Source organism: Accipiter gentilis, chromosome 7 (genome assembly GCF_929443795.1).
Source record: "Accipiter gentilis chromosome 7, bAccGen1.1, whole genome shotgun sequence".
Taxonomy (NCBI): Eukaryota; Metazoa; Chordata; class Aves; order Accipitriformes; family Accipitridae; genus Astur; species Astur gentilis.
In genome coordinates this window covers 33,900,773-33,923,657 of record NC_064886.1, presented here as the reverse complement: position 1 = coordinate 33,923,657, position 22,885 = coordinate 33,900,773, and the positions used below count along the sequence as shown (strand labels likewise).

The window sequence follows — 22,885 nt, the reverse complement described above, 5'->3', positions numbered from 1 at the left end:
CCCTCTGTATCTCTGGAAGAATTTAAGATTGTTCATAGCTAATAATGTCCTACAGCAACAAACTGGCCATCCCTTCTTTCTGAATGACTTTCTTGGAAGCAATAGGGTGGGATTCCTACATCTTTCTGCCCAAATTCTGTTGCCAGTCAGAACCTGGGAGGTAGACTATTAGCACAACTGCCGTTTTGGTAAACGGGAATTCCTGCTAAGCATCTGTCCCTGTTTCATTTTTTTAGCTAACATGTTTTGTGAGGGGAATATAATCTCAAAATAGTCTTGATAGATTTTCATTGCACGTACATTCCCCTGAGGTCCTGTACCGCTCCCTTTAAAAGGAGATAAACAGGCAGCGTTGTATGTATATGCACAGAATATATGCTTATGTTGTAAGTGTATGCAGAGAAATGCAGTGGAACTGACTTCTTATACGTAGTACTAAGCATAGTAACAGTGCTAAAAAGATGTCAAAAGATTTTACTCCTATCTGCTTAGGAGTGAGTGCTCTGATACTCTGTCTCATCACAGAGACATCCTGATGTGAGATTATCACTGCTAAAGAGGCTGTGTTAAAGCTGTCCAAGCACTAGCTTCGTAGACTCTAGCTCTAGGTTTTATACACTCTAGCTTCATTGAAAACTCACCGGGGGCTAAGTAAAAAACCAAACTGACCCTGTTTTAAATGCAGACTTCTAAACATTTCTACCATACATACTTGAGGCAAGATGTAATTGTGAGCTCTTATGCAATTATGGGCCTATAAATGTGGTATTTGCCTCTATTTTTCAGCTATTGAAATCAAGAAAGGTAGCAGTGCATTAAAGTATAAAGAGGCAAATGTCATCATATGGCAGGATTTTTTTTTTGATTGATCCCTGACGTATGCATTATTCACCGACTGAGGGTAAGCTGCAACATGTTTTCTCAAAATGAAATGCCAAACAGGATTCAAGAATTCCACTTGCCAGGTATGTAGCACTATCTCCAGAATGCATGAGTTTAGACTAGAGTGTTTCCACATTTGCAGACCATATAGGCCATGCTTGTAGATCCATACAAGGTATCAACACGCAGGGCTGTAGGGATCTAAAATCCCATTTGTTTGTTGTAAGTAAGATTGGCAGAGTTTGCAGAAACCAGTTTGCACTGGTAATATTTTCAGAATGGACACTTCTCTGGGACTGTGGATGGGATATGGGCTGAGACATTTTGCAGACTGGGTACTTGAGAGAGAAGTAGTGAGTAGAACAAAGATTGGAGGGTATGGCTTGGAAAATAGAATAGTAAATGAAGGAGAAAAATAAAGGAAAAACAAATGGGAAAGGACAGATTTTAGTAAAATCAGTAAAGATCAGGAGATAGAAAATAAATTGTTTATGGAGGTAAAGTTTGTTACAGCAAAAGGAGAGAGCAGCAAGCAGAGTACACAGCATTTGGCTTTGTAGTAAAGGACTCCTGTAGTTTGTGGGTCACAAGTGACTTGAGGCATGCATGCCAATCATGATGGAAGCCGAGTCACAAGCAGGGATTCTTGTAGTTCCACCTTGCATGGAAACAGTTTTCCCATGCCAGGAACCAAAGCAGTCCAAGATAAGTGGAGACAGTGAGAGAATTTGCAACAGTATTCAAACAGGCAAAACTGAATGTGTACACCTGAAGCTACCTGCCAACAGTTTGCTCTCGAAGCAGTCCAGTTCAAAGTTGACTGGGATTTATCTACAAGGGCTGTAAATCACACCTGTGCAGATACACTTACAAAGATTTGGAGTAAAGTACACAAGCTTAGCTGTAGTACACAGGACTACTAGGTGCATAATACGTGTGCTGAACCAATTTAACGACTGTGGGTCTTCACAGCCCAGTTAGCTGAAAACAAAGGTGCAAGCAGTAAATTCATCTATAGAAATGCCATGTCTGACAACTGAGAATTCTCATGATATAAAATCACAAAACAGCCTTTCAGCGGCAAGAGCTACTGAGTCTTGCGCCCCACCCCCCCCCCCCCCAAAAAAGAAAAAAAGACATAGCCCAAAGCTTATAGAAAACTAACACAACCTCTTAGTTAACGTGGGCAGAAAATCTCTTTTATTTCTGTTCAGATATCTCTTCCCTCTTTTTCATATCATGCTCCAATGATAGATATGAGTTCACGCAGAAGTCCATAAACCCTCCTGATTTTTCAGAGGCATTAAATGTATAGTTGCCAATCAAATCCTTTAATATTGTTCCCATACTACAAAAGCTGTGAAATCATCTGTCTAGTGTTGCAGAACTCATGTATTGTGTTAGATACCAAACAAACATCCCTGAACACGCAGGACTGAGTGGCAGGTGGAGCTAAGATTTTTCTAGTATTGTTTTTGTCAAAAAATATCCTTTTGTAAGAATAAAACCCCCTCAAATTTACTTCAGCAAAAGCACTTTTTTCCTGAGTAGTGTTTTGGAATTTGCTCTTTGTGGCTATATTGTGTATTCCTTACATTGAGATATTAATACTAAGATGAAGTAAACAGATGTAATAAGGTAAAAGCGTAGTTCCCTTCCTGATCTTTTCACTGCGTAGTGTGAGGAAATCCTAACTTTGTTGAGAAAGATGGTAGTATTATAGCAGCAGGACGAATCTGTTGGTGCAATGGAAGGCTGTTTTCAAAGCACTTTAAAGCACATCATAGTTGATGCCTGAGTATTTTTGCATAAGATTTATAAGGAGCACTAGGGAGCCAGTAAGAAACTTGTGGGTCCACTCCGCAAGGCAGAAGGTCTCCCTGTCCCCATATACAGCTGAGACCCTTGGGAGGGGTGGCTCACAGGCAGGGCAGTTGCTCTGGCTGCCCACAGCTATAGGCTGGCTCACAGCTTGAGTATTGCTTTTCCTAATCAGCGTTTCCCTTGCGTAACAGTTATGCTTAACAGTATATAAGGCAACACATCAAGGAGGTAAATATGTGACTAACTTGCAAAATGGCAACGGGAAAGGACACATCGCTGCTGTTCTTGATTCTCACCGTCGGGGTCACAGCACTTATAGCTACTGGTAAGCTTCAGAAAGGTTTTTCCCTATTGCCTTCTGCAAGGAAATAGAGCACATATGCAGCTTGCTCACCTAGGGGAACCCCAGCTTTACTGGAGGAGCTGGGCACCCAACCTTGCTGCATAGAAATCAAGTCTGAATAGCAATAGTTCTTAATTTCTTTTTGTGACCTGTCTTCAGTCATTTGTCTTATTTGCCTTTTTCGCAAATAGTGAATCAAATTCCTGTCCCAAAATCTTGTCTGCTGAGGCAGAGCAGACCACTGTACCACATTCGTAATCTGGTATTGAGAACTTTCACACCAATCTTAAAATGAATTTTACCTAAATGTTAACAGTATTTGTATATGCCAGACTATTTTCAGGTATGTTAGAAGCTGCTTCTTTTGGTTGTGTCCATACTGTCAAGGGTCTGGAAAATACTTTGTGCGTTCACGGTTCTTTTCTTAAAAAGGTAATGCCTTTTCTTAATGAGAGCAACCTATTGGACTTTTAACTAACAACCTGGATCAAAAAGGATTAAGAACTAAGTGCAATTGTGTGTATAGTAAGACGATACATATGATATACCTGAGGGAGATTATACATACAAACCAATCAAAATGAAGGCTGAAATAATGTCTGCTATACTGATTATAGTTTGTTGAAGCCTTATGTATGAAATTGTTTAAGCAAACAAAAGGTGTATATTTAAGTAGCTAAAGCTCTTAGAAATCTGGCAATTACTTACGAATAGACCAATTATGTGATTTTGTGCTCACATCCCCCAGGACTAAAAGCAGAGCAACCAGAAGTGGTGACCAAGTATGGGAGAGTCCAAGGGTACCAATTCAAAGTAGATGCAGCTGAGAGGAGTGTAAATGTCTTTTTGGGACTTCCTTTTGCTAAGCCTCCAGTTGGACCACTGAGATTTTCTGAACCCCAGCCACCTGAGCCATGGAAAGGTGTCAGAGATGCCACCTCCTACCCACCGATGTAAGACAGTGACAAAAACATTGATCTTTTTAATAAATTTATATTATATGCAATTTTGGGACACTGATGTACAGAGCAATCAAAAGCCGCAAAGATAAATTCCTTGGTGCCATCTCGTTACCACCTGCAACTGTTGCAATGAATGTATTCCTGAAGACACCTTTATAAGCTGCTCTTTTTATTAAAAACTGCTATCTAATGGGCATCAATGATGAACTAATATGGACCAGCACTTTGCCAATAATGTTCTGGTTTGGGAGCATTTGGCCATTACTTAGCAATGTTTAGGAACTGTGAGCTTTGGAGCAGAGACAGAAAGAAGCTGAGGAAATGTTGGAATATTAGAAGAAAAAATTACTGACTGAGTCACATGCTTAACAAGACACATAAGAAATGCAGACCAATTCTAGTCTATATTGTAAATGTCTTATTCCATTTGTACTACTGCCCTTGTTTAGTGCCTCAAGCCTAATACCTACCATTACAATATAAAAAACTACTGAAGATGTAAAATAATTCATTTGCATTTTCATTGAAGTAATTTATAGCCATATGTATTTGCAGGTATATTTCTGTAATGTTTTGAAACACGCAAAATTATATCTGCATGTCACTGTGTACTGCTGTAGACTGTGGCTCCTTTTTACAGATCTCCCTAATGCTGGGTCAAAGGAAGAAAATATATTACAAGTGATGTTTTCTGTTGCCAACAATCTAGAAATATACTAGAGATTGGTTTCTGGTTTGCACTTTGTTGTGGAAGTACAAAAAAGGTACACGTCATAGCTTTGAGGTTTTAATTATTTCTGTTGCTTGTTATTTTTTCATTTATTCAGGTGTCTACAAGATAAAGTACAAGGACAGGTTTTTTCGGACTTTATTACTAATAGAAAAGAAAAAGTTCTTCTCCAAGTGTCTGAAAATTGCTTATACCTAAATGTGTATACGCCCGTTTCTACAGAAAAACAGGAGAAGCTGCCTGTAAGCAAAACCATTATAAAACCTCTAGCAAAATTATTTTACAACAAAACTACAACCTGTGCTATATGCAGAGTTACAGGTGCAGTTTTGTAATGATGATCAAGTTACATGCTTTACCCCAGTAAATATTTGCTGAGGTTTAAGAGAAACACAAAACCTATTTTACAAATAAAATTTTATTGATGTTTTAGCTAGGTAATGTTTGATTTCCTCTAAATAATCTGTGAAAAGTCACAGGGCACTGGTATAGTGTAAGTATTTAATAAAATCTGTGCCATTTTTTTAAGACTGCAGGCCTCATATTCAAAAGACTTCTACCATCTGTGAAATGTAATCTGAAAGAGTAGGGAGTGAAACAGCACAAAATATTATATTTTGGTTTATATTTAGTTTTTATCACTGGGAGCTCTTATCTGTGCTGGGTTGTTTCTGGTTTTGTCTTTCCAGGTCTTTGTATGGATCCATGGAGGTGGGTTAGTTTTTGGAGCAGCTTCATCATATGATGGTTCAGCATTAGCGGCCTTTGACAATGTGGTGGTTGTAACAATTCAGTACAGATTAGGTATTGTTGGATATTTTAGGTAAGATATTTTGTCTCAGTTTTTGCTAAGTGATTTCCAAAATTGAAGAGATGTGCACAATACTTGCTTATGCAAAAAACCTATACATTTCTTAATTACATATGCAACAGTTGGGAACAATTTACAAGTCCCAAGTCAGCTTCCAAGTCTGTTCTTGTTCGATTGCTACTCTAATCTCAACACTTTCTGAGCCATTTATTTTTCAGTTGTGTAAAGAAGCTCTGTATAGAGCATGGTAGCTGATTTCTAACACCACAGATTGTATTTTTCTCTGCCTTTTTTCTCGCATCGAGCATTTAAACAAATCTATTCTTTCTTTGCAGCACTGGTGATAAGCATGCCCAAGGTAACTGGGGGTATTTAGATCAAGTAGCAGCCCTTCGGTGGATTCAGGAAAATATCATACATTTTGGAGGAGATCCAGGATCTGTCACTATCGCTGGAGAATCTGCAGGAGGACTCAGTGTTTCTGCTCTTGTAAGTTCACAGTAATACTGAATTTTAATTACTTAGGGGAAAAAAACACCGTCCACATTCATTTTTAGTACTTGCATGAAAAGTCAGTGAGAGAAAAGGGATGGTTTTATAATAAATGACATTTTACCTTGGTCTATAATACAACAATACCATACAACAATACAGGTTCTGACTGATAAAAGTGTTCTTTTCATACCCAAATCTTGTAGTTCGGACCCAAAATATTACTCCTTATCTACTAAATTAAATTCCAGGTGGTATTTTGCAGTGCCAAAACCCCACAAATTTATCCTTGTGAGAAAAGTCCTCGAAGAGGGTGTATTGCCCTTTTCCTGTTTGCTTTGACAGTCACTTGTGCAAAGTAACCAAGTCAAATAGTCATGATAGCTGAACTAGACGTGCATTTTGTGACCCAGTGATGATGTAAGATTTTTACATCAACATTGAGCACATTGGCTAAGAGGTTCCTCTCCAGTCTCTCACAATTTGGTACAGATCACACAGTGAAACCAAGGATCAGTGATACATGTGATAAAAGTTCGTTTCCTAAGCTCCTGCCCTCTGGCCAATAGTTCTTTATTCCCCTTCAGCAGCACAGCCAGATCATTTTGGACACAGTTATATTCGATCCATATCTGGCTTGCAGTGTCATTCCATGAAGTCTTGGAAGCAAGGTGCTATGGGAGGGGGAAAGGCAGGCATGGACTCCTTATCCCTCATAGTGTTGCCAAAGCCCTTTGCATAGCTGAACTACGATCAGAGGCTACAGAATAACAGTTTTATGACATTTGTTTTCAAAATGTCTTAAATGGCAGTTCCTGATAGGAAATTCTAAGTCAGTGGTTAGAACATAATGCTTGTCCTTCCCTTTTTTATAGGTCTTGTCTCCCCTGGCGAAGGGCTTGTTCCATAAGGCCATTTCAGAGAGTGGTACTGCAGTCAGGGTTTTGTTCACTGACCAGCCTGAGGAGGAAGCACAAGTGGGTATTTTGTGGTATTTTAAATTATTTTTCCAGATAGTTTTGCATATCTTAAACTGTTTATTCCAAAATGTAAAACCAGAATTTTTTTCTTGTGAAACTACAACCACAGTCATTAAAGACAGGATTTCTGTGTGCAAATAATACATGTTTAATGATGCTCTGCTTTTCAAATACCCAAATATCCACATATGCGTGAGTGAAAGCAAAAGACTAAGGAAGCGAAGAGAGAAGGCCAGGAAGAACTGTGAAATGTAAAGGAATAGTATAACATGTACCGTCCTCAAGAAAAGTTGAGCTATAATTTTTGGCTGGAAAATGGCACCAGATTCTGAATATTCTTCCTCTCCTATTTGATGCCTGTTGTCTGTATATAAACAAGACTTTATTCAATTTGTTTATATTTGAAAAGAAGAGCTGACTTCAACCAAATTATTTTTTGTTCAACTATAAGAAACAACTTCCAGGAACCTAATTTAATAATCTGGGATATAAAAGAGGCAACATTATAATGAGCGCTGTCTCTCTAATGACAGCTGTTACTCGCCCCAAAAAGACATCAAGAATGGTATGTGCTCTTTGTTACCATCTACATGGTTGTATTCTGACTGTGCATCACTCTTAACTCCTTTATGTCATCCTGTCTTCTCAGCCCAACATGTTATTTACCAGAATTACTATCTTGCTCTATTTCTGTATCAGAATATTTTGGAGGCATATGTTTTGTCCTTCTGCTCAGCCCACAGTGCGAAGGGTCACGAGGGCTTTCTATTCTCTACCTCTGCAGCTGGAACATGGCTGGCTTCAATGATTCTTGTGCGGAAGTTTAGACTCCTCCCTGATGGACTCTCGGGCTCGGTTGCACTTAGAGCCTTCTACGGGAAGTATATGAAAAAGTGTTTGTTTGTTTTTATTGATTGCAGAGAATTGCTACTGCCTCTGGCTGTGAGAAAGCCAGTTCAGCTGCAATAGTTGAATGCTTAAGAGAAAAAACAGAAGAAGATATAGTACAGATAACACAAAAAATGGTAGGTGAAATGATACTTCTTGCATTTAAATGACATTTCAAATTTTATCATAACAGAGTATGCTATTTGTGTGTTGTAATATTAGGAGAACTTGAAGTGAATGTAACATCTGACTTTCTTGACCTTTTCAGGATTTGACGACACTGAAGCTATGCTATACTTCACCTGAAAAATGCAAACAGGTTACTTCCCTTTCATTCTGCATGAACTTTGAGCTACTTGTGTTTTGCTGTCATGCTCTACCAGGGGAAGGAAAAGAGTGTAGGAAATGTCACAGTTTCTCCTGGAGAACCTGAAAATTAATTAATGTAATATATTACGTCCTACTTAAAATTTCTTATCACAATGCTGGATTCCATGTTTCTTTGCAGTTTCAACACAGAAGTTGGTTTTTCCCTCACTGCTCCACATGTCCCATAACAGGATTGAACTAACTAAGAAGAGATGTAAATTGGACATCGTCACCCATGTTTCACAACATTAAAAATACAATGCTAATCTTCACAGAATCTTCTGCTTAGTGCAGAAAATCTGTCAAGAGAAAATTTAAAGATGGCTGGAATACTATTACTTCTTATATCTTCATTTGGCACTTAATTTGTTTTGCTTTGGAACTACGGTAAAAATCTGAAAATTTTTTCTAGAAGCAAAATTCATGTATTAATGAAGATTTCTTTTTTTTTCCCTCCAGCCTTCCCTGTTCATCAGTGCATCTGCAGATGGTGTATTTTTTCCGAAGAGTCCCAGGCAATTACTATCTGAAAAAGTGATCAATGCAGTCCCATATATAATAGGAGTAAATAACTGTGAATTTGGATGGGTACTTCCTACGGTAAGAGACTTACAATGTTGTTATTTATATATCATTTTGTTAATATACGATTTTCTAATAAATATGATTCCCTGTATCATGCAGACAATGAAACTTCCTCCTTACACAGATGGCCTGGATGAAGATGTTGCACGTCAAGTTTTACAGAGCTCCCTAGCAGTATCACTTAAGGTAAGAGGCCATTTTCAGAACAACCCAGTGCTGCTTCTTCACTGGCCTGGTTCTGTGTTTGTACTCCTGGAGAGGTATATTTTAGAGGCAAACTTTGTTCAGTTTGACAGCTTCCTACCATGGGGCAGTAATGGGCAGCAGACGGGGTGTTGCCACTAGTGTTTGAAAATGCACTCTAAATTTCTATCCTAAATGCCCCTCTTTTTAAAAAGGAGTTCTGTGGAAATCCAGGACCGATTCAGGTACCTAAATATAGGTGTCTTGTGACATTTTAGATACCCTAGGTTATCCAAGACATGCATAGTACTGGCATGTATGACACAAGACCTATAGAACACACCCTTCTGAAGCAGTAACTGGAGGCTAGAAAGGATAAACCTGAGACGTTTAAAATGGCACTGAGAGACCTATGTTCATGTTTCTTGAGGTTTTGCTTCCCTGTAATTTACAAACCTCTTAGCTTTCATGTTCCTTTGTGCTCTCCTGAAACTACTAAATATAGAAAAATGCAGATTAATAGGTAAGAATTAAGAACTTTATAAATATGACCAGTACTTGCAATGGATCATTCAGTGTCACAGACATCCATCATGAACTTGGAAAGGCAGAGCCCAGGCTTGTTCTGAAAGGGAGTAAATTGTGGTCATTTACAACAATAAATGAATTTTATGAAATCCAACAGGATTTCTTTTCTCTTATGAGGGTTTTTTCCACAGAAGGGAGAACAGACTACCATAGCTATTTATCAGCATCACTGACTGATGTTTATCTAAAGATGCTTGATCTTTAGATCTTGAAAACCTCCTTTCCCTGAGAACATCTATATCCAGTAGCTGCGTAACAGCCAGTTGTGAGCTCTGAGCCACACTCTAACACAGTTGAGGATTTTCTCTGAAAGAAGGTAATGTTTGGGGTTTAGCCAGGGACATGCAGATGGCACACTCAATTAGTGCTGATATGCTTTATAATATTAATCATCATTTTAAGAAGTATTTTTATTGTTTGTTTCAGGGTGTTACTTCTGAAGTTGTCAATCAAGTATACAATGAATACATAGGGAATGCAGAAAACCGTGCTCAGGTGCGAGATGGCCTTCTCAATGCAATAGGAGACCCTTTGTTTGTTCTTTCAGCCATTGAAGTGGCAAGATACCATAGAGGTAAGTCTCTAATTCAGCATCTGTTAGAAGAAATGTAGAATTCCATCCTGGGGTGTGTTTGTGGACAGTATGCATCGTACTTCATTATCCAAAGAACTGATAATGTTTTCATTTTATCAAAATAGTTTGTAATGAAAGTTTATGATCTTTGGTGGCAGGTATTTTCAGCCCTCAAACTAACACTCTTCTGTATATTTTCCACCAGATGCTGGCAATCCAGTCTACTTTTATGAATTTCAACATCGGCCAAGTTCAGCGGCGGGTGTTGTGCCAGAGTTTGTAAAAGCAGATCATGGAGATGAGATTGCCTTTGTCTTTGGAAAGCCATTCTTAGCCGGTAACGTATCCATGATTACTAAAGTATTCTTTTTAAAACATTATTATTCATTTTACTTACTGGAGGGCTTTAGAATAGACTTTCTCCCTTAGAAACACTGGAATCAACATAAACATTTTCTGCCTTTATTAGTAGTTACTTTTCATGAAATCACTCATCTGCAGTTCTCTTCGAGAGCTCTGCTCTGGTAAAAGTGCCATAGCTCAGAGTAGCAAGTAGAACTGATTACAGTCTATTGGAATTGACATAGCTACTACTTTTTTGATTATTAGTTTTTAATGTTGCCATTTCATCTCTCACTTTGTAGGGTATGCTACAGAAGAAGAAAATAAACTTAGCAGAACTGTTATGAGATACTGGACTAACTTTGCTAGAAATGGGTGAGAATCATAATGCTAATCACAGATCAAGTTTTGTCTGTGTTGCCTGAAACATACTTACTTGTCTGAAGCAATACTTATATGGTGGTTCCTTCAAATTTGGCAGAATTTAAGCTAAATATTAAAGCAAATTATTTCTATTCTTAATGATTGCAAGAAAAACCTTTTAAATGAACCTGCAGACCACAAAAGAAAAAAAAATAAAGTCCAAGAGCTCTTACTCCATCTGCAATGGAGTTTTAGATCCAAAAGTAATGGCAATTATTAAACTTCTGCTATTCCAATGATGAGCATTTTGATTAAAAAAATCCAACTATTCAGGTACTAGAATCACATAATCTGCGCTTGTGTTAGTTTTCTGAAATGCTCTCAACCTGAGCAGTCAGAGCACAATTGCTAAGCATGTGGAAAGCTAATTTTTTGTTATATTATTTCCAGAAATCCCAATGGAGAAGGCTTGGTCCATTGGCCTCAGTATGATCTGGATGAAGGATACCTGGAAATAGACCTAATGCAAAAGGCATCAAAGAAATTGAAAGAACGCAAAATGGAGTTTTGGACACAGCTCACAAAACAAATGATGAAAGAAAGGAGAGAACACACAGATTTATAAGAGTTGTGGAGGGTACAGTTTGCTTTTAAAATCTGAAGTAAAAAAAAATTAGTTTGACAGGATGCAGAATTCAGTAATAATCACCTTCTAAATCACTATTGTGTAACCTGCTGTCATGATCACAGTGAAAGGAGAGAATCAAGGGAAATTTGGAATGTTTGTGGGACTAAAAATCACTATTTAATGAAGCAAGCAGAAAAAACCCACAATCTTTCAGGCTTGAAAAGACCATGGTGTCTACTCAGTGGATAGCAAAACTGAATAATGCTCCTGTGAGAAAGGGGGAGTGAGGGGGAAATTGTCAAATATATTGAAATCTGTAAGAAATTATCTATACAGAATATATCATAAGTGTCAGACTATGTTATATGCTTATTCCCCTCTTCTTTCAGAACCGAATGGTCAGTTGTCATTCGTACAGCCTCTTTCCACTTTCTTTAATTGGAAATAGTTTGTAGGGAGCAAAGCATCCATCAAAAAACATCTGTGAGATGGGCTTGGCATCTCACAAATGAAAATAGAAAATCTCTACTTGTTTTCTTGTTTTGTAAACTGTTTTAAATAAATGTCGCTTTTGATTTTGTGCAACTTCCTTTTCTTTCACCTAACTGATACAGTCTAACTCCAAGAGGTTAAATCACACCCAAGAAGCCAGAAATGTGCCCAGTTTCTTTCTTCAACCGAAAGGGTTTCAGATATGAATTTTCCAGCTTTCTTTGCAGAAGCTGAGTCTCAAGGCTCTAGGGTTTTCACAGGCTATTCTGTGGTATGATTATCTATTCTTCAACCCTTCCTGGCAAAGAATTCACAATTCACTGGCTGGAGGGAGGAAGCCTTGCTGGCAGGACAGACACCCACTGAGACAGAGGGGAGAGCAAAGTATGATATCGTTTGCTGCATGTTGTTCGCTCAACGTTGTCCGTGGGCCCACAAAGGGAAGACCTACTGATGTGCAAAGTATGCACCCCCAGCCTTCCTCCTTTCAAGGGCACCAGCAGCTGTGACCACATTTTTGGCAATATCTGGAATGCATCAGGACACACAAGTAGGGGAGTGGCTTTTTTGCGAAGTTACATGACAAGCAAGATATGCTTGCTAGGCACAAAGGAACACACAATGTAAGCATCCAAGAATCTATAAGAACTGTACTCATAACAATAAACAAACAGCAATAAATTAGCTGTAACTACTCCCTTAACTGGTGTCAAGCTCACCTTCCCATCTCCCACAGCATCCCACAGTCTATGGCTGTTCTTCCCAGGAGGGGCTGTCACAGTGACACATTGGCAGCCCAAGTTCCTGCCTGCAGGTGTTGATTTCTTGAGGATGTCTTCTTTTTCCTCCTCACCTCTGGGTTCACTTGCGCTTGCCTTTACAAATTGGTGGACCTTGAGCTGTGTGATCTATACTGAGCTTCTGCCTGGCTATCCCCTTTTGTGCATTTTTTCCGTAACTCGCAAAAACCACTAGTTGTTACCATTACTTGCAAAAAGCCATCATTAAGTAACAACTAATAGTTGCAACAGTGTTCGGCCATACTGCTAGTTCTGTCACACATTTCATAATGCAGCATATGGGGCACACTGGGCATTTTATTCCTTCCCCTGTTTTGATCTGAAGTAGCCTTTAAGTCCGTTATTGGTTTGTTTGTTGAATCAGTGTTTCTGTCCTTGTAGGTTCACAAAAAATTATTAACTTAAAAAAGATAGAAAAAATCCCATGTGTTTGTGAATGCAAAATCATAGCTATAACTTCTGTGGAAAAGTGAGGCCCCTTATTTTATTAGGCACATATGATAACAAAGTACTTTCCAGCTGTGTGAGAAGGAGCATTCTGTCCATCTGTCTACTTTAAAACCCCAAATATAAAGAATGGTATGCTTTCAAACACTTGAGAAAGGAATAATACTGGGGCCACAATGCATAAGTTACCTTTAAGCAGCAGATCCCTACATTATGCTCCAAACCGCATTTTATTTTATATTTTTAATATTAATAGTCACTTGGTATAGATAACCAGTTCAGCTCAAGGTAACAGTACATATACATTAAATACAAATGTATGCATTGTGCACCTATATTTGAAGAAATTCTTAGCAGTGTATTTAGTTGATAATATTCAGCAAGAACTGCTGCTGTTCTTGTATTTTTCACATTCTGCCAATAGAACACTTAATCTTTCTTAAAAATGTATTAATTATAATTTCTATAATTGCCTTTCTAAGTCGGTGACCAAGTATGTTTGTTAGGTGCCATTCCCGCTTCTCAGGTCATCTCTCCTCTGGCAAGGGGTTTGTTCCATAGGGCTATCTCAGAGAGGGGAGTTGTAGCCAGAACTCTGATAACTGACCGTCCTGAAAGACAAGCTAAAGTAAGTAATTTTAAAATGTATATTGTTCCACATTTTAGTACTTTCATAGTATTCAATATTATTACTAGCTTTTTAATATTGTAGCTTTCCACACATTGATGCTTCCTGTGAAAAAAATCCATTTGCACACCCATTTATGATACTGCTTTGCTCAAACTTGCAAATACTTAGTATTGTGCATGCTGCTGCAACTTATTTATGTCACAGCTTTTACACAAAACATGCCTCCAGTCTTCAGCTGTGATGGAAGGAATTGGGAGTTCTGCAAAATCACTTTGCATTCCCAGCACAGTGTAGCTGATAACTGTTCACTGTGACTCAGTTGCTGAAGAAAGTACTGTCCACGGAGAAGTAGCGTAGTTAATGTAAGAAAACTGTCGGTCTTTTGTTACACTGATTGCAGAGAATTGCAACCACGCTGGCTGCGAAAAACCTGATTCAGCTGCAGTGGTTCAGCGCTTAAGAGAAAAAACGGCAAAAGAGATGCTAAACGTAACCCTAAAAACAGTAGCCAGTGCTGTACTTTGTTTCATAAGACGGAATAAATCCTTCTCTAAGACCAAGACAACTGAGGCAAAACCATTGTATGACACTTGCTTGGCTGTTGCAGGACTTCACAACAGTGCACTTGAACAATAATACTGCACCTGAAGAAGAATCAGAACAGGAACATTCCCTACCACCCTGCGTTTCAGGGTAGAAGTGCATCCATCACAGGAATGTAAAAAATAAATTATTTTTTGTCCCCCTGGGAATGGTTCTGAACAAGGCAGGCTCACAAATACCAAACAGGAAAGTTAAAATTGCAAAAATGGAACTGGCCAGCTTTGCACAGTCCATCGTGTCACCTTTGTCATCACCAACACACTTCCCAGCAGCTGGCTGATTTTTTAATACAGTGTGCAAGATGGAAGGACTGAATATTGGAGGAAGTAATACAAACCTTTCTAGGAAGTACAGTCATTGAAAAAGCTCTCCTTTTTGCAAAACTGACCTTTTGTTAGTAGCTGTTTTATCTGTTGCCATAACCAATCTTTCCTTATCACTGTGCTGGCTTGTCAGTTCTTTTGCAATCTTACCACATAAGCTTATTTTGACCCTGTTATTTATCCAACCCTAAGAAGCTGGAGTTACAAACTGGTTAACAAGTCATCCTCTGTCTTGAGCATTCAGCATTAAATTCTTGTGCAGAACTAAAATTATGTAGGAGAACCTCAGAACAAGGCCTAAGACTCAGTTACCTTGTTAGCTCAGTTACTATGTATTATAACTAAAAATAGGTCACTTGGGTGATTTCTTTCAGTCAATACTAAGAAAGCTGAATTATCTTTCCGAGCAAAACCAGTATGTAAGTAACAAAGTGGTGCTTTTTTCTCCAGCATCCTCTCTTTATTGATGCAGTTGTGGACAGTATTTTTTTCGCTAAAAACCCATCACTGCTACTAGCTGAAAAAAGGATCAATGCAGTCCCGTACATAATAGGAGTAACAAACCATGAATTTGGATTTCTGCTTCCAACTGTAAGATGCATATAACGCCTTTTATTTATATGTTGATTTATTAACTCTTCAGGAGCACAGGAGCTCACAGAAAACATTTTTACTCTGCAGGTGCTGAAATACCCTCCTTTTGCAAAAGGATTGGACAAAAATGTAGCATTCAAGCATTAAAGAGCACAGAGTCTTTCACCGTAAGAGGCAATTTTAATGTGCCAATTGACTTCTATCTAAGTGAAGGTTGGTACCTCAGATCTGCACTAGTCCCTGCTTTTTCCCCCCCTTCATTTTCTTGGATACAGACACTGCAGCAGAATTCTCCCATGTCCTGTGCTGTCCTTGAACTAAGTGCCAGGTGTAGGGAGGGCACTAGGTTGTGGCTCAGGCTTTGCAGAGGCTCCATCCATTCAGGGTCCCTGAAGCTGGTTCCCAAGCTCCAGGAGACGCTCCATGGATCTGAGGAGAACAACCTGTCCCAGAAGGGAACAGAGTGAGCTGGAGATAACTCTGTGAAAATAAGATTATTGAAATTCTGTTTTCTTTATGCATGTGATTTCCACACAAGGAAAAAAGCAGGCATCGCTGACGGGTAGTACCTGAGCAGATGTCAATGAGATTCCCCTCTGAGCTGCTGCAAACCTCTTGCTTCCAAGTGGAGCTGTAACAAGTAACACAGAAGCACCAGCTCCAAGTTTTGATTACTTGTCTGTTAGACAATCCAGTGTACTTTTGTGAATGTCAGCATCAACCAAGTTCAACTAAAAGTTCAAACCCAAACTTCGTAAAAGCAGGTCATGCAGGTGACGTTGGCTCTGCACCTGGAAAGCCCTTCTTGGCAGGTATCTGACTGGGGTCCCCTGGAGAATTTGTTTACTCATCGTTTGCGCTTGAGCACTGTTAAGATAAGAACATTTCTAGTAAAGTAAGGAATTTCAGTTTTCTTGTAGAGCACTGGCCTCGTGCTCTTCCGAGAGGATCTTTACCTGGAGTCAGCTCTGGGACGCGACGTCCCTGTCACCCTGGAGCGACTTCCCACAGCGGTTTCCGCACGGAAAGGCACCGAGAGCGACCCAGGACCCAGCCTCCCGCGGGCCACGCTGCAGACGACGGATTTAAACGCAGCGCAACAGCCTCGAGAGGCCGGGCCGCCTTTGGTCGTAAGGGGTAAGTTTTCACAGGCCTGCCTAAATCCCATGCCAAGCCCTAATTATCTCCGTTCTTAATGACCGCAAACGAGACCGCCGCGCCCGCTCAAGCAGGCGGCTGCCCAGTACCCTGCTGCGGCGGGGAACGGGCGACCCGCTCCTATCCCGGCGGCCCGGCCCCCTCCCGCCTCACGGACGGCCCCCCCCCGGTCCCCGTCCCCGCCGCCTCAGGGGCGCCGCGCCGCGGGGCGGGCGGTGTCCCGCGGGCCCAGCGCGCATGCGCACCGGCGCGCCGCCAGCCGCGGGCCGTGCCGGGGCGTCGCGTGTCCGCCGGCGGCTGCCGTAGCGGCGCTGCGATGGCGGCCGGGCCGCCCGTGCTGCTGGGGCTCCGCGACGCCGCCATGGTGGGGCCGTGCCGAGGAGGCGGGCGAGCCCCCGCCTGGGCCACCAGCAAGCTGGGCGGCTCCGCGGTAGGGCAGGGCCGGGCCGGGCCGGGGGGGGGGGAGGGAGGATGGCGGCGGCGGAGGGGCCGCGTCCTGAGGGGGCCGGCGGACGCCCGCGGAGCGTCTCCAAGCCGTGCCCGCGCTGTTCGTCTTTCAGGACTGGTTGCCCGCCGTGCGGCCGGGCTCTCCCCGCTGCGGGGTGTGCGGGAGGGCGCTGGCGCACCTGGTGCAGGTGTACTGCCCGCTGGAGGGGTCCCCCTTCCACCGCGTCGCCAACGTCTTCGCGTGTGCCCAGAAGGGGTGCTGGGGAGCGCCCCGCAGGTGAGGACGCGGCCTTGCCTTTTGCTGCTGAACGGGCACAGCTCGACGGCGACTAACGAGTGCCCCGTCGGCGCAAACGTTGTGTTCTTACGTGTCTGGCTTTGTGGGTTTTTTTTTTTTCCTCGACGCGGCGTGTTCAAGCTGGAAGGTGCTGCGCTCCCAGTATCTGCAAGCAGAAGGAAAGGAGGCAGGCGGTGACAGCCTAAAACAGGTATCGCTAGCAAACTGCCTTCTTGGGCTCTGTCCTTTGGTTCCGCGCGCCGTATGAAGTAGAATGTCGAGGAGGTTTTAAAATAAAAATGCCGCGCGCCGTATGAAGCGCAGTATCGAGGAGGTTTTAAAATAAAAACGCAGCTGAGCTAGGCGAGTTTCGCACCTTGCATACACTTGTTTAAGTAACCATAACCTTTCTGAAGAAGCTGCACGCTGTGCTAGTTTCGAGTCACGTATGTGGTCACGTGGAGAAGTCGTGGTCGTGGAATTTTTGACACGGTGAGTAGTACTATGCGTTATTTACTGGAACATTAACTTCTCGTCTGTGATCTGTGTTAGGCTTCTTTTAAAGTGGAGATTGCAGCCCACCTGTATGGTCAAAACTGATATTTAATACTTTAGTTACTTGAGCTACCTAAATGTTACTTTTCAACTTTAAATGATTGGGCTATACTGTTTAGGTTTGGATCTTTAAGATGTTTTCTTTATTTTCTAATTTAAATAGATTTTTAAAAATTTAACCATCAGTTTTAATTAATCTGACGCGATTATCGTTAATGTGCTTTGGGTATTTTTGCCAATGGAGGAAAACTGCATGTTGGCTTGAGAAGATTGAAAGAGAAGGATGGCTAGCAAACTAGTGACGACAGGGAGAAAGTTTATTCAGCCGGTGCATTTGCAATATGAAATTTTGGGCTGTGGTAAATGAGCTTGTACTCTGATAAAAAGATGGTATTTTCATTGTTGTTGTTATTACTTTCCTCCATATTCTGCCCCTTGAGCTTACCTGTGGTACAGTAACTATGCTTCAGATAAACGTACCCAAACTAGCTGTCAGTGGTCATGCCAGCAGCCGAGGTATGGCAACAGTATGTACAAAGACCATTCAAAAAGGCAGTGAATTCTTGTTCCGTTTCTCCAGTGTGAGATACGTTTTGCCATAAGTACGGTGCTGTGAAAAGTAAATGTGGGTATGCTGGTAAGTACCACCGTGAGGAGAATAGGTGAAATAACACTAAGCATTAGGCTAAGGTTTTAGTTTTCGTATCTGTTATGAAGCTGTATTTGAAGTGCATTAGGGTGGCTGATATTAACAGTGTTCTTCTTCCTTTTTTTGTGGGTTGTTCGTTTTGGGGTTTTTTTCCTCAGAAACAAGGATCGAACTTTGCTGCAAAGGATTGGTGTGATGAAGCAGATGACTGGGGAGTCTGTGATGGAGCAGAATCTCCTGCATGTGCCTCCCTTCAGCTGCTTGGCTTAAATGAAGCTGTGAGCAGCTCCTTGTCCAGAGAGGTGGAGTGTGCATCCCAGTTCCAACAGCTTTGCTTGTCTGAAGCTACTGATGGGTCAGATTCCCTGAATACACATCCTCCAATCAGTGGGGGAATAGTAATGGAAACGTCTAGTTCACCTCCTGTGTTCCAGCCCTTTTACATTAGTGTTGTGGATGAGGAAGACTACACTGGTTTCCTTGATACAGATCATGCAGATAAGCTATTGAAGGAGTATCAGCAGAGGGAGGGTGTCAGTTTGGAACAGTTGGTGTCAGAAAGGTGAGAACAGGTCTGGATTTCATGCTGAAACTGAAAGGATTATGCAGTTTCCTGCATGCTGATTGATGATCTAAATCTGACTGGTTTTTGTTCGTAACTGGGTCCTTCAGGAATCATTGATGTGTAGTACTTTGGTGGAAGAACATAACAATGCACCCAGTTCTGTCAAATTTTGAGTTATTCAGAGATGCATCTATTTCTGAGTGACTGAGCAGTTGGAATGTCCTTGGGCTCCAGACAGAGCAGTGGACTGTCAATCTCTGAAACCAAACCAGTGTGGTTTAAACAACATTTTATGCTAAATGGTATGAGTTTATATTGTAACATTTGTCTCTTTTTTTTGTTGGTTTTTTTTTTCTCTTTACAAGGCTAAAGCTTTTCTTATATTCCAGTTGCGTTTTTAAGAGTTTAATTACATAGGGATTTTGACTAGAGGCTGGGATGATGGTAAGACTCCATAAGGTTTTGTAGAAGGTGTCTGAAAAACAATTTTTGAATGTGGTTACAGAAAATATTTTCAGTATTAATTTAAGTGAGCACTTATATCCAGACCATTTCTCTTTTGATTATATTAACATGTACAGTGACTTTTCCTGGATTGTGGGCGACATTGAATTTTTTGATAACTAAAGCTACTGTCAGTTGCAGAATCTGCATAGAACGCTTTTTAGCGTAATGGTGTTCCTGTTGAGTTTTGTTGATCTTTATAGAATTGTAGAACTTTAATTACATTTAGTTTAAAATTTAAAAAGACAACATTGTAATTTAAAAACAAGCAAAACTTCTGAGAATTTACTAAAGGAATGATTTTTTTTTTTAAGGAATAAGCAGGTATCTGGTGGATTTGAATCTCTTGTGGTAGTTTGAAACACTGTTAGTAATTGTAAACCACCAGAAACCAAAGAACTAGAAGCAAAATGTTCACTTGCAACATCTAACAGGAATTGCATCTTAATTTAACATGTATAGGGCTTTTTTGTATACTTAGTATAATTTAATGTGAATGTGTACTAACCATTGCTTATTTAAAGCAAGCATATCGTACTGAAAACCTTATTGGAAATCTTGTTTCTTTTCTTGTTTTCTTACAGTTTTGCAGGAGAAGGTGGTAATGAAAAATATGAGAAGAGTGAAGTCAAAAGCAGGGACCACACATTCCATAAATTTATGAAAAGAATATCAGTGTGTCATGAACAGATTCTAAGGTATGTTGATCATCTGGTTGTAACAGGGAGATCCAGAGCAGAGACATGGATTGTTAGTACATCAAAATAAACCATTTTATTGGAAGTAGATGTATATTTTTGTTTCTTAATAAAAAAAAAAATGCTAAGAGGGCTGTTACCATGCCTGTGTGGTTATACTTCAGTCCCTGGTTGGGCTTTTTTATATAAAGTGTAAGAAGCAAAGCAGGATCAGAGACCCCAGATCTGGCTATGGGAGACTTTGTTCAACATAAGACCTGATGAGAACAGTCCCAGACTGTCTTTGAAGACTCACTGAAATCCAGACATAGAGGTTTTAAAGAGGCAGTTTTGAGGTGGAGGTATAATACACAGTGGTGTGCTGTTGTGATAGATTTCCAAGGCTATCCGCTCCTCTGAAATTTTGTAACCTTACTTTAATTGCTTATATCTCAGTCCTTGAGATGTCACTGAAGTAAGAAATCACTCGTTCTAAAGCCTGAGTTCTGCAGCTTATTGTGATTACCCCTCGGGACCCTGCAATCTTCAGTTCTTTAAATCTGTTGCTTTTCCTAGAACAAAAGCAGAATGAACCTCAGAGCAGCTACTTTCCTGAAAGAGGAGTTAATTCTGAATGAAAGCATAACAAAGCATTGAAATGATAAATTATTCATAGTATCAGATAGTACACATGAATTTCAGGGTTCATACCAAGCGTTAGTTTTTAACTTTGTTCCAGAGAGTCCAATGCAGACTATCTGGTCGAGCTGTCTCAGTGTAGTGACAGGACCCTTGTTTATCAAGTTTCCAGAACCAGGTGGAAATAACTGGTACCTTTTTGATGAGGAGGTGAAGTTTGAGGGGCTGGTTACACAGATAAGAAATGTAAAAAACTTTCATTAATTATCTATCAAAGATTGTACAGAAAATATGCTAGTGCAGAGTGCAAGTAACATTTTCAGACAACTTTTTTTCACTGGATCTGTCGCACTGCAGTATTATGCTCTTCAGTTCTTCTAAAACATCACCTCTGGTGATCCCTATGACTATCACCAGTTACAATCTTTAAATAGGCCTCCCTTTCCCCTTCATGGGTATTGTGAGTATGCCTGTCAGACCCCCAGTTCTCCTGGGCTGCCAGATCTCTGTTGGGCTTTCAGCACAGCACAGAATCCCCTGCTTGGCATTCAGTGGAAACTGTCTTAGATCTTGTTTCCTGTTAGTTGTGGACCTGCAGTAGCTTTTACAAATAAAACACCAGTTCTGTGGCATAACTACAGTGATTTTGAGACCTATTCTATGTTGAGAATCTTTAACTGCCACTGGTTAGGATTTCATTTTTCAGGAAACTGTAGTTCGCTTAATTAAATGAGTCAGGTACAGCTTATTTTGGAGGTGTCAATTCAAAGCATTTGTCTCCTTTAGATCCAGCTCTTTCCTTAAGACTTCCCAAGCGTTGACCTTCCAAGTACTTCCCCATCGCATCTTTATTCTTTGTTTAATGACTCACGTGAAACTTTGGCAATAATTCTGGCTCATAACGATGTTTTTTTACTTCAAGCAAGTTCAGAGGTTTCAAAGAATCCTAAACACTGTTGCCAACATGTATGTTTTCCTATGAAATTTAGATACAAAAAATGAGTACTTTTTTCCTGTCTTCTCTTAGATACTCTTGGGGTGGCCAGCCTTTATTCATAACGTGTCCTCCAGCCAACATTGACAAAGGTATTCCAGCCTGCAGTAACTGTGGAAGCAACAGAATATTTGAATTTCAACTCATGCCAGCGCTGGTCAGCATGCTCCAGAGTGATTCAGGTGTTGACCTTTGACCTAGCTGAATGAATATTAGAAACAGTCACTTTCGTGGTAAAGTGTAGTGAACTGCAATTTGGGTTGTTTCTTGCTGACCACATGCACTGATGTGCCTAACTACAGTGATCGTCTTATTTGGAATCCACTCTGTTTCCATTGTAGTTTTCACTAAACAAATTTGCAACCTCATTTGCTCATAATAACAGCAATATAGATAATTCCATGACCTTGGGAGTAATTCGTCTTTATTGCCTCTTAATGAGGCTTTGGAAAATAATAAATACTGTCAGTAAGATTGCAGACACTTAAAAAGCAATTTGAAAATTGAGTCAGCTTGCTTTAGAATCTTTAAAATTAGAAAATGCTATGTATGTAGGAGATCGAATATGAAAAATATTCGATCTGAATTGGCAAAGATTGAAGTATAGCAATAAGCCATAGCCCCGATTATGTCATTTTTCATACCTTTACATTACATACCTTTATTGCTTTGTTTTTAGATCTGTCAGTGGAATTTGGAACTGTTATAGTTTACACATGTGAGAGAAGCTGTTGGCCAACAAATCATCAAACCCCTCTTGAAGAATTTGTTTTTGTACAAGAAGACCCAGATCAGAGATTATTTAAATAATAAATTGTATTTCTCCGCATAGATGGAAAGTCTGTTGGGTTTTTTTACTACAGGTGAAAGCGTGTAATTATGCAACAGAATTTTCCTCGGATGTGGTGAAAAATGAAACTCATTAGATGACATTGTCCTTGTTTCCAAGAATAATTGATTGAAGTATATATTATCATGCCTCTAAA

General features: G+C 40.3%; 2 protein-coding genes across 2 annotated transcripts; both read left to right on the top strand.

Annotated features, from left to right (window-relative positions):
- The first annotated feature begins 1,997 nt into the window (after positions 1 to 1,997).
- On the top strand, positions 1,998 to 12,123 carry LOC126041312 (fatty acyl-CoA hydrolase precursor, medium chain-like). The gene is made up of 14 exons (XM_049806798.1): positions 1,998 to 3,031; positions 3,798 to 4,002; positions 4,839 to 4,983; positions 5,431 to 5,564; positions 5,888 to 6,041; positions 6,920 to 7,021; positions 7,945 to 8,049; positions 8,181 to 8,231; positions 8,741 to 8,881; positions 8,966 to 9,052; positions 10,064 to 10,211; positions 10,417 to 10,548; positions 10,856 to 10,928; positions 11,367 to 12,123. The coding sequence occupies exons 1-14, from the start codon at positions 2,959 to 2,961 to the stop codon at positions 11,539 to 11,541; spliced, it is 1,725 nt and encodes a 574-aa protein (XP_049662755.1). The 5' UTR covers positions 1,998 to 2,958; the 3' UTR covers positions 11,542 to 12,123.
- Positions 12,124 to 16,851: 4,728 nt separating this feature from the next.
- On the top strand, positions 16,852 to 22,732 carry PDCD2L (programmed cell death 2 like). Its single transcript, XM_049806792.1, has 7 exons — positions 16,852 to 17,022; positions 17,153 to 17,316; positions 17,458 to 17,527; positions 18,679 to 19,082; positions 20,174 to 20,287; positions 21,933 to 22,081; positions 22,579 to 22,732. Exons 1-7 carry the CDS (start codon positions 16,909 to 16,911, stop codon positions 22,707 to 22,709), a joined length of 1,146 nt encoding a protein of 381 aa, XP_049662749.1. The 5' UTR covers positions 16,852 to 16,908; the 3' UTR covers positions 22,710 to 22,732.
- Positions 22,733 to 22,885: the final 153 nt, after the last annotated feature.

Bases quoted from the DNA above. Each gene is read 5' to 3' on its own strand.
- LOC126041312 (XM_049806798.1), top strand. From the start codon at position 2,959: ATGGCAACGGGAAAGGACACATCGCTGCTGTTCTTGATTCTCACCGTC. The intron at 3,032-3,797 runs GTAAGCTTCAGA...CACATCCCCCAG, and splicing joins CACAGCACTTATAGCTACTG to GACTAAAAGCAGAGCAACCA. The intron at 4,003-4,838 runs GTAAGACAGTGA...TCATTTATTCAG, and splicing joins GCCACCTCCTACCCACCGAT to GTGTCTACAAGATAAAGTAC.
- PDCD2L (XM_049806792.1), top strand. From the start codon at position 16,909: ATGGCGGCCGGGCCGCCCGTGCTGCTGGGGCTCCGCGACGCCGCCATG. The intron at 17,023-17,152 runs GTAGGGCAGGGC...TTCGTCTTTCAG, and splicing joins GCAAGCTGGGCGGCTCCGCG to GACTGGTTGCCCGCCGTGCG. The intron at 17,317-17,457 runs GTGAGGACGCGG...GGCGTGTTCAAG, and splicing joins TGCTGGGGAGCGCCCCGCAG to CTGGAAGGTGCTGCGCTCCC.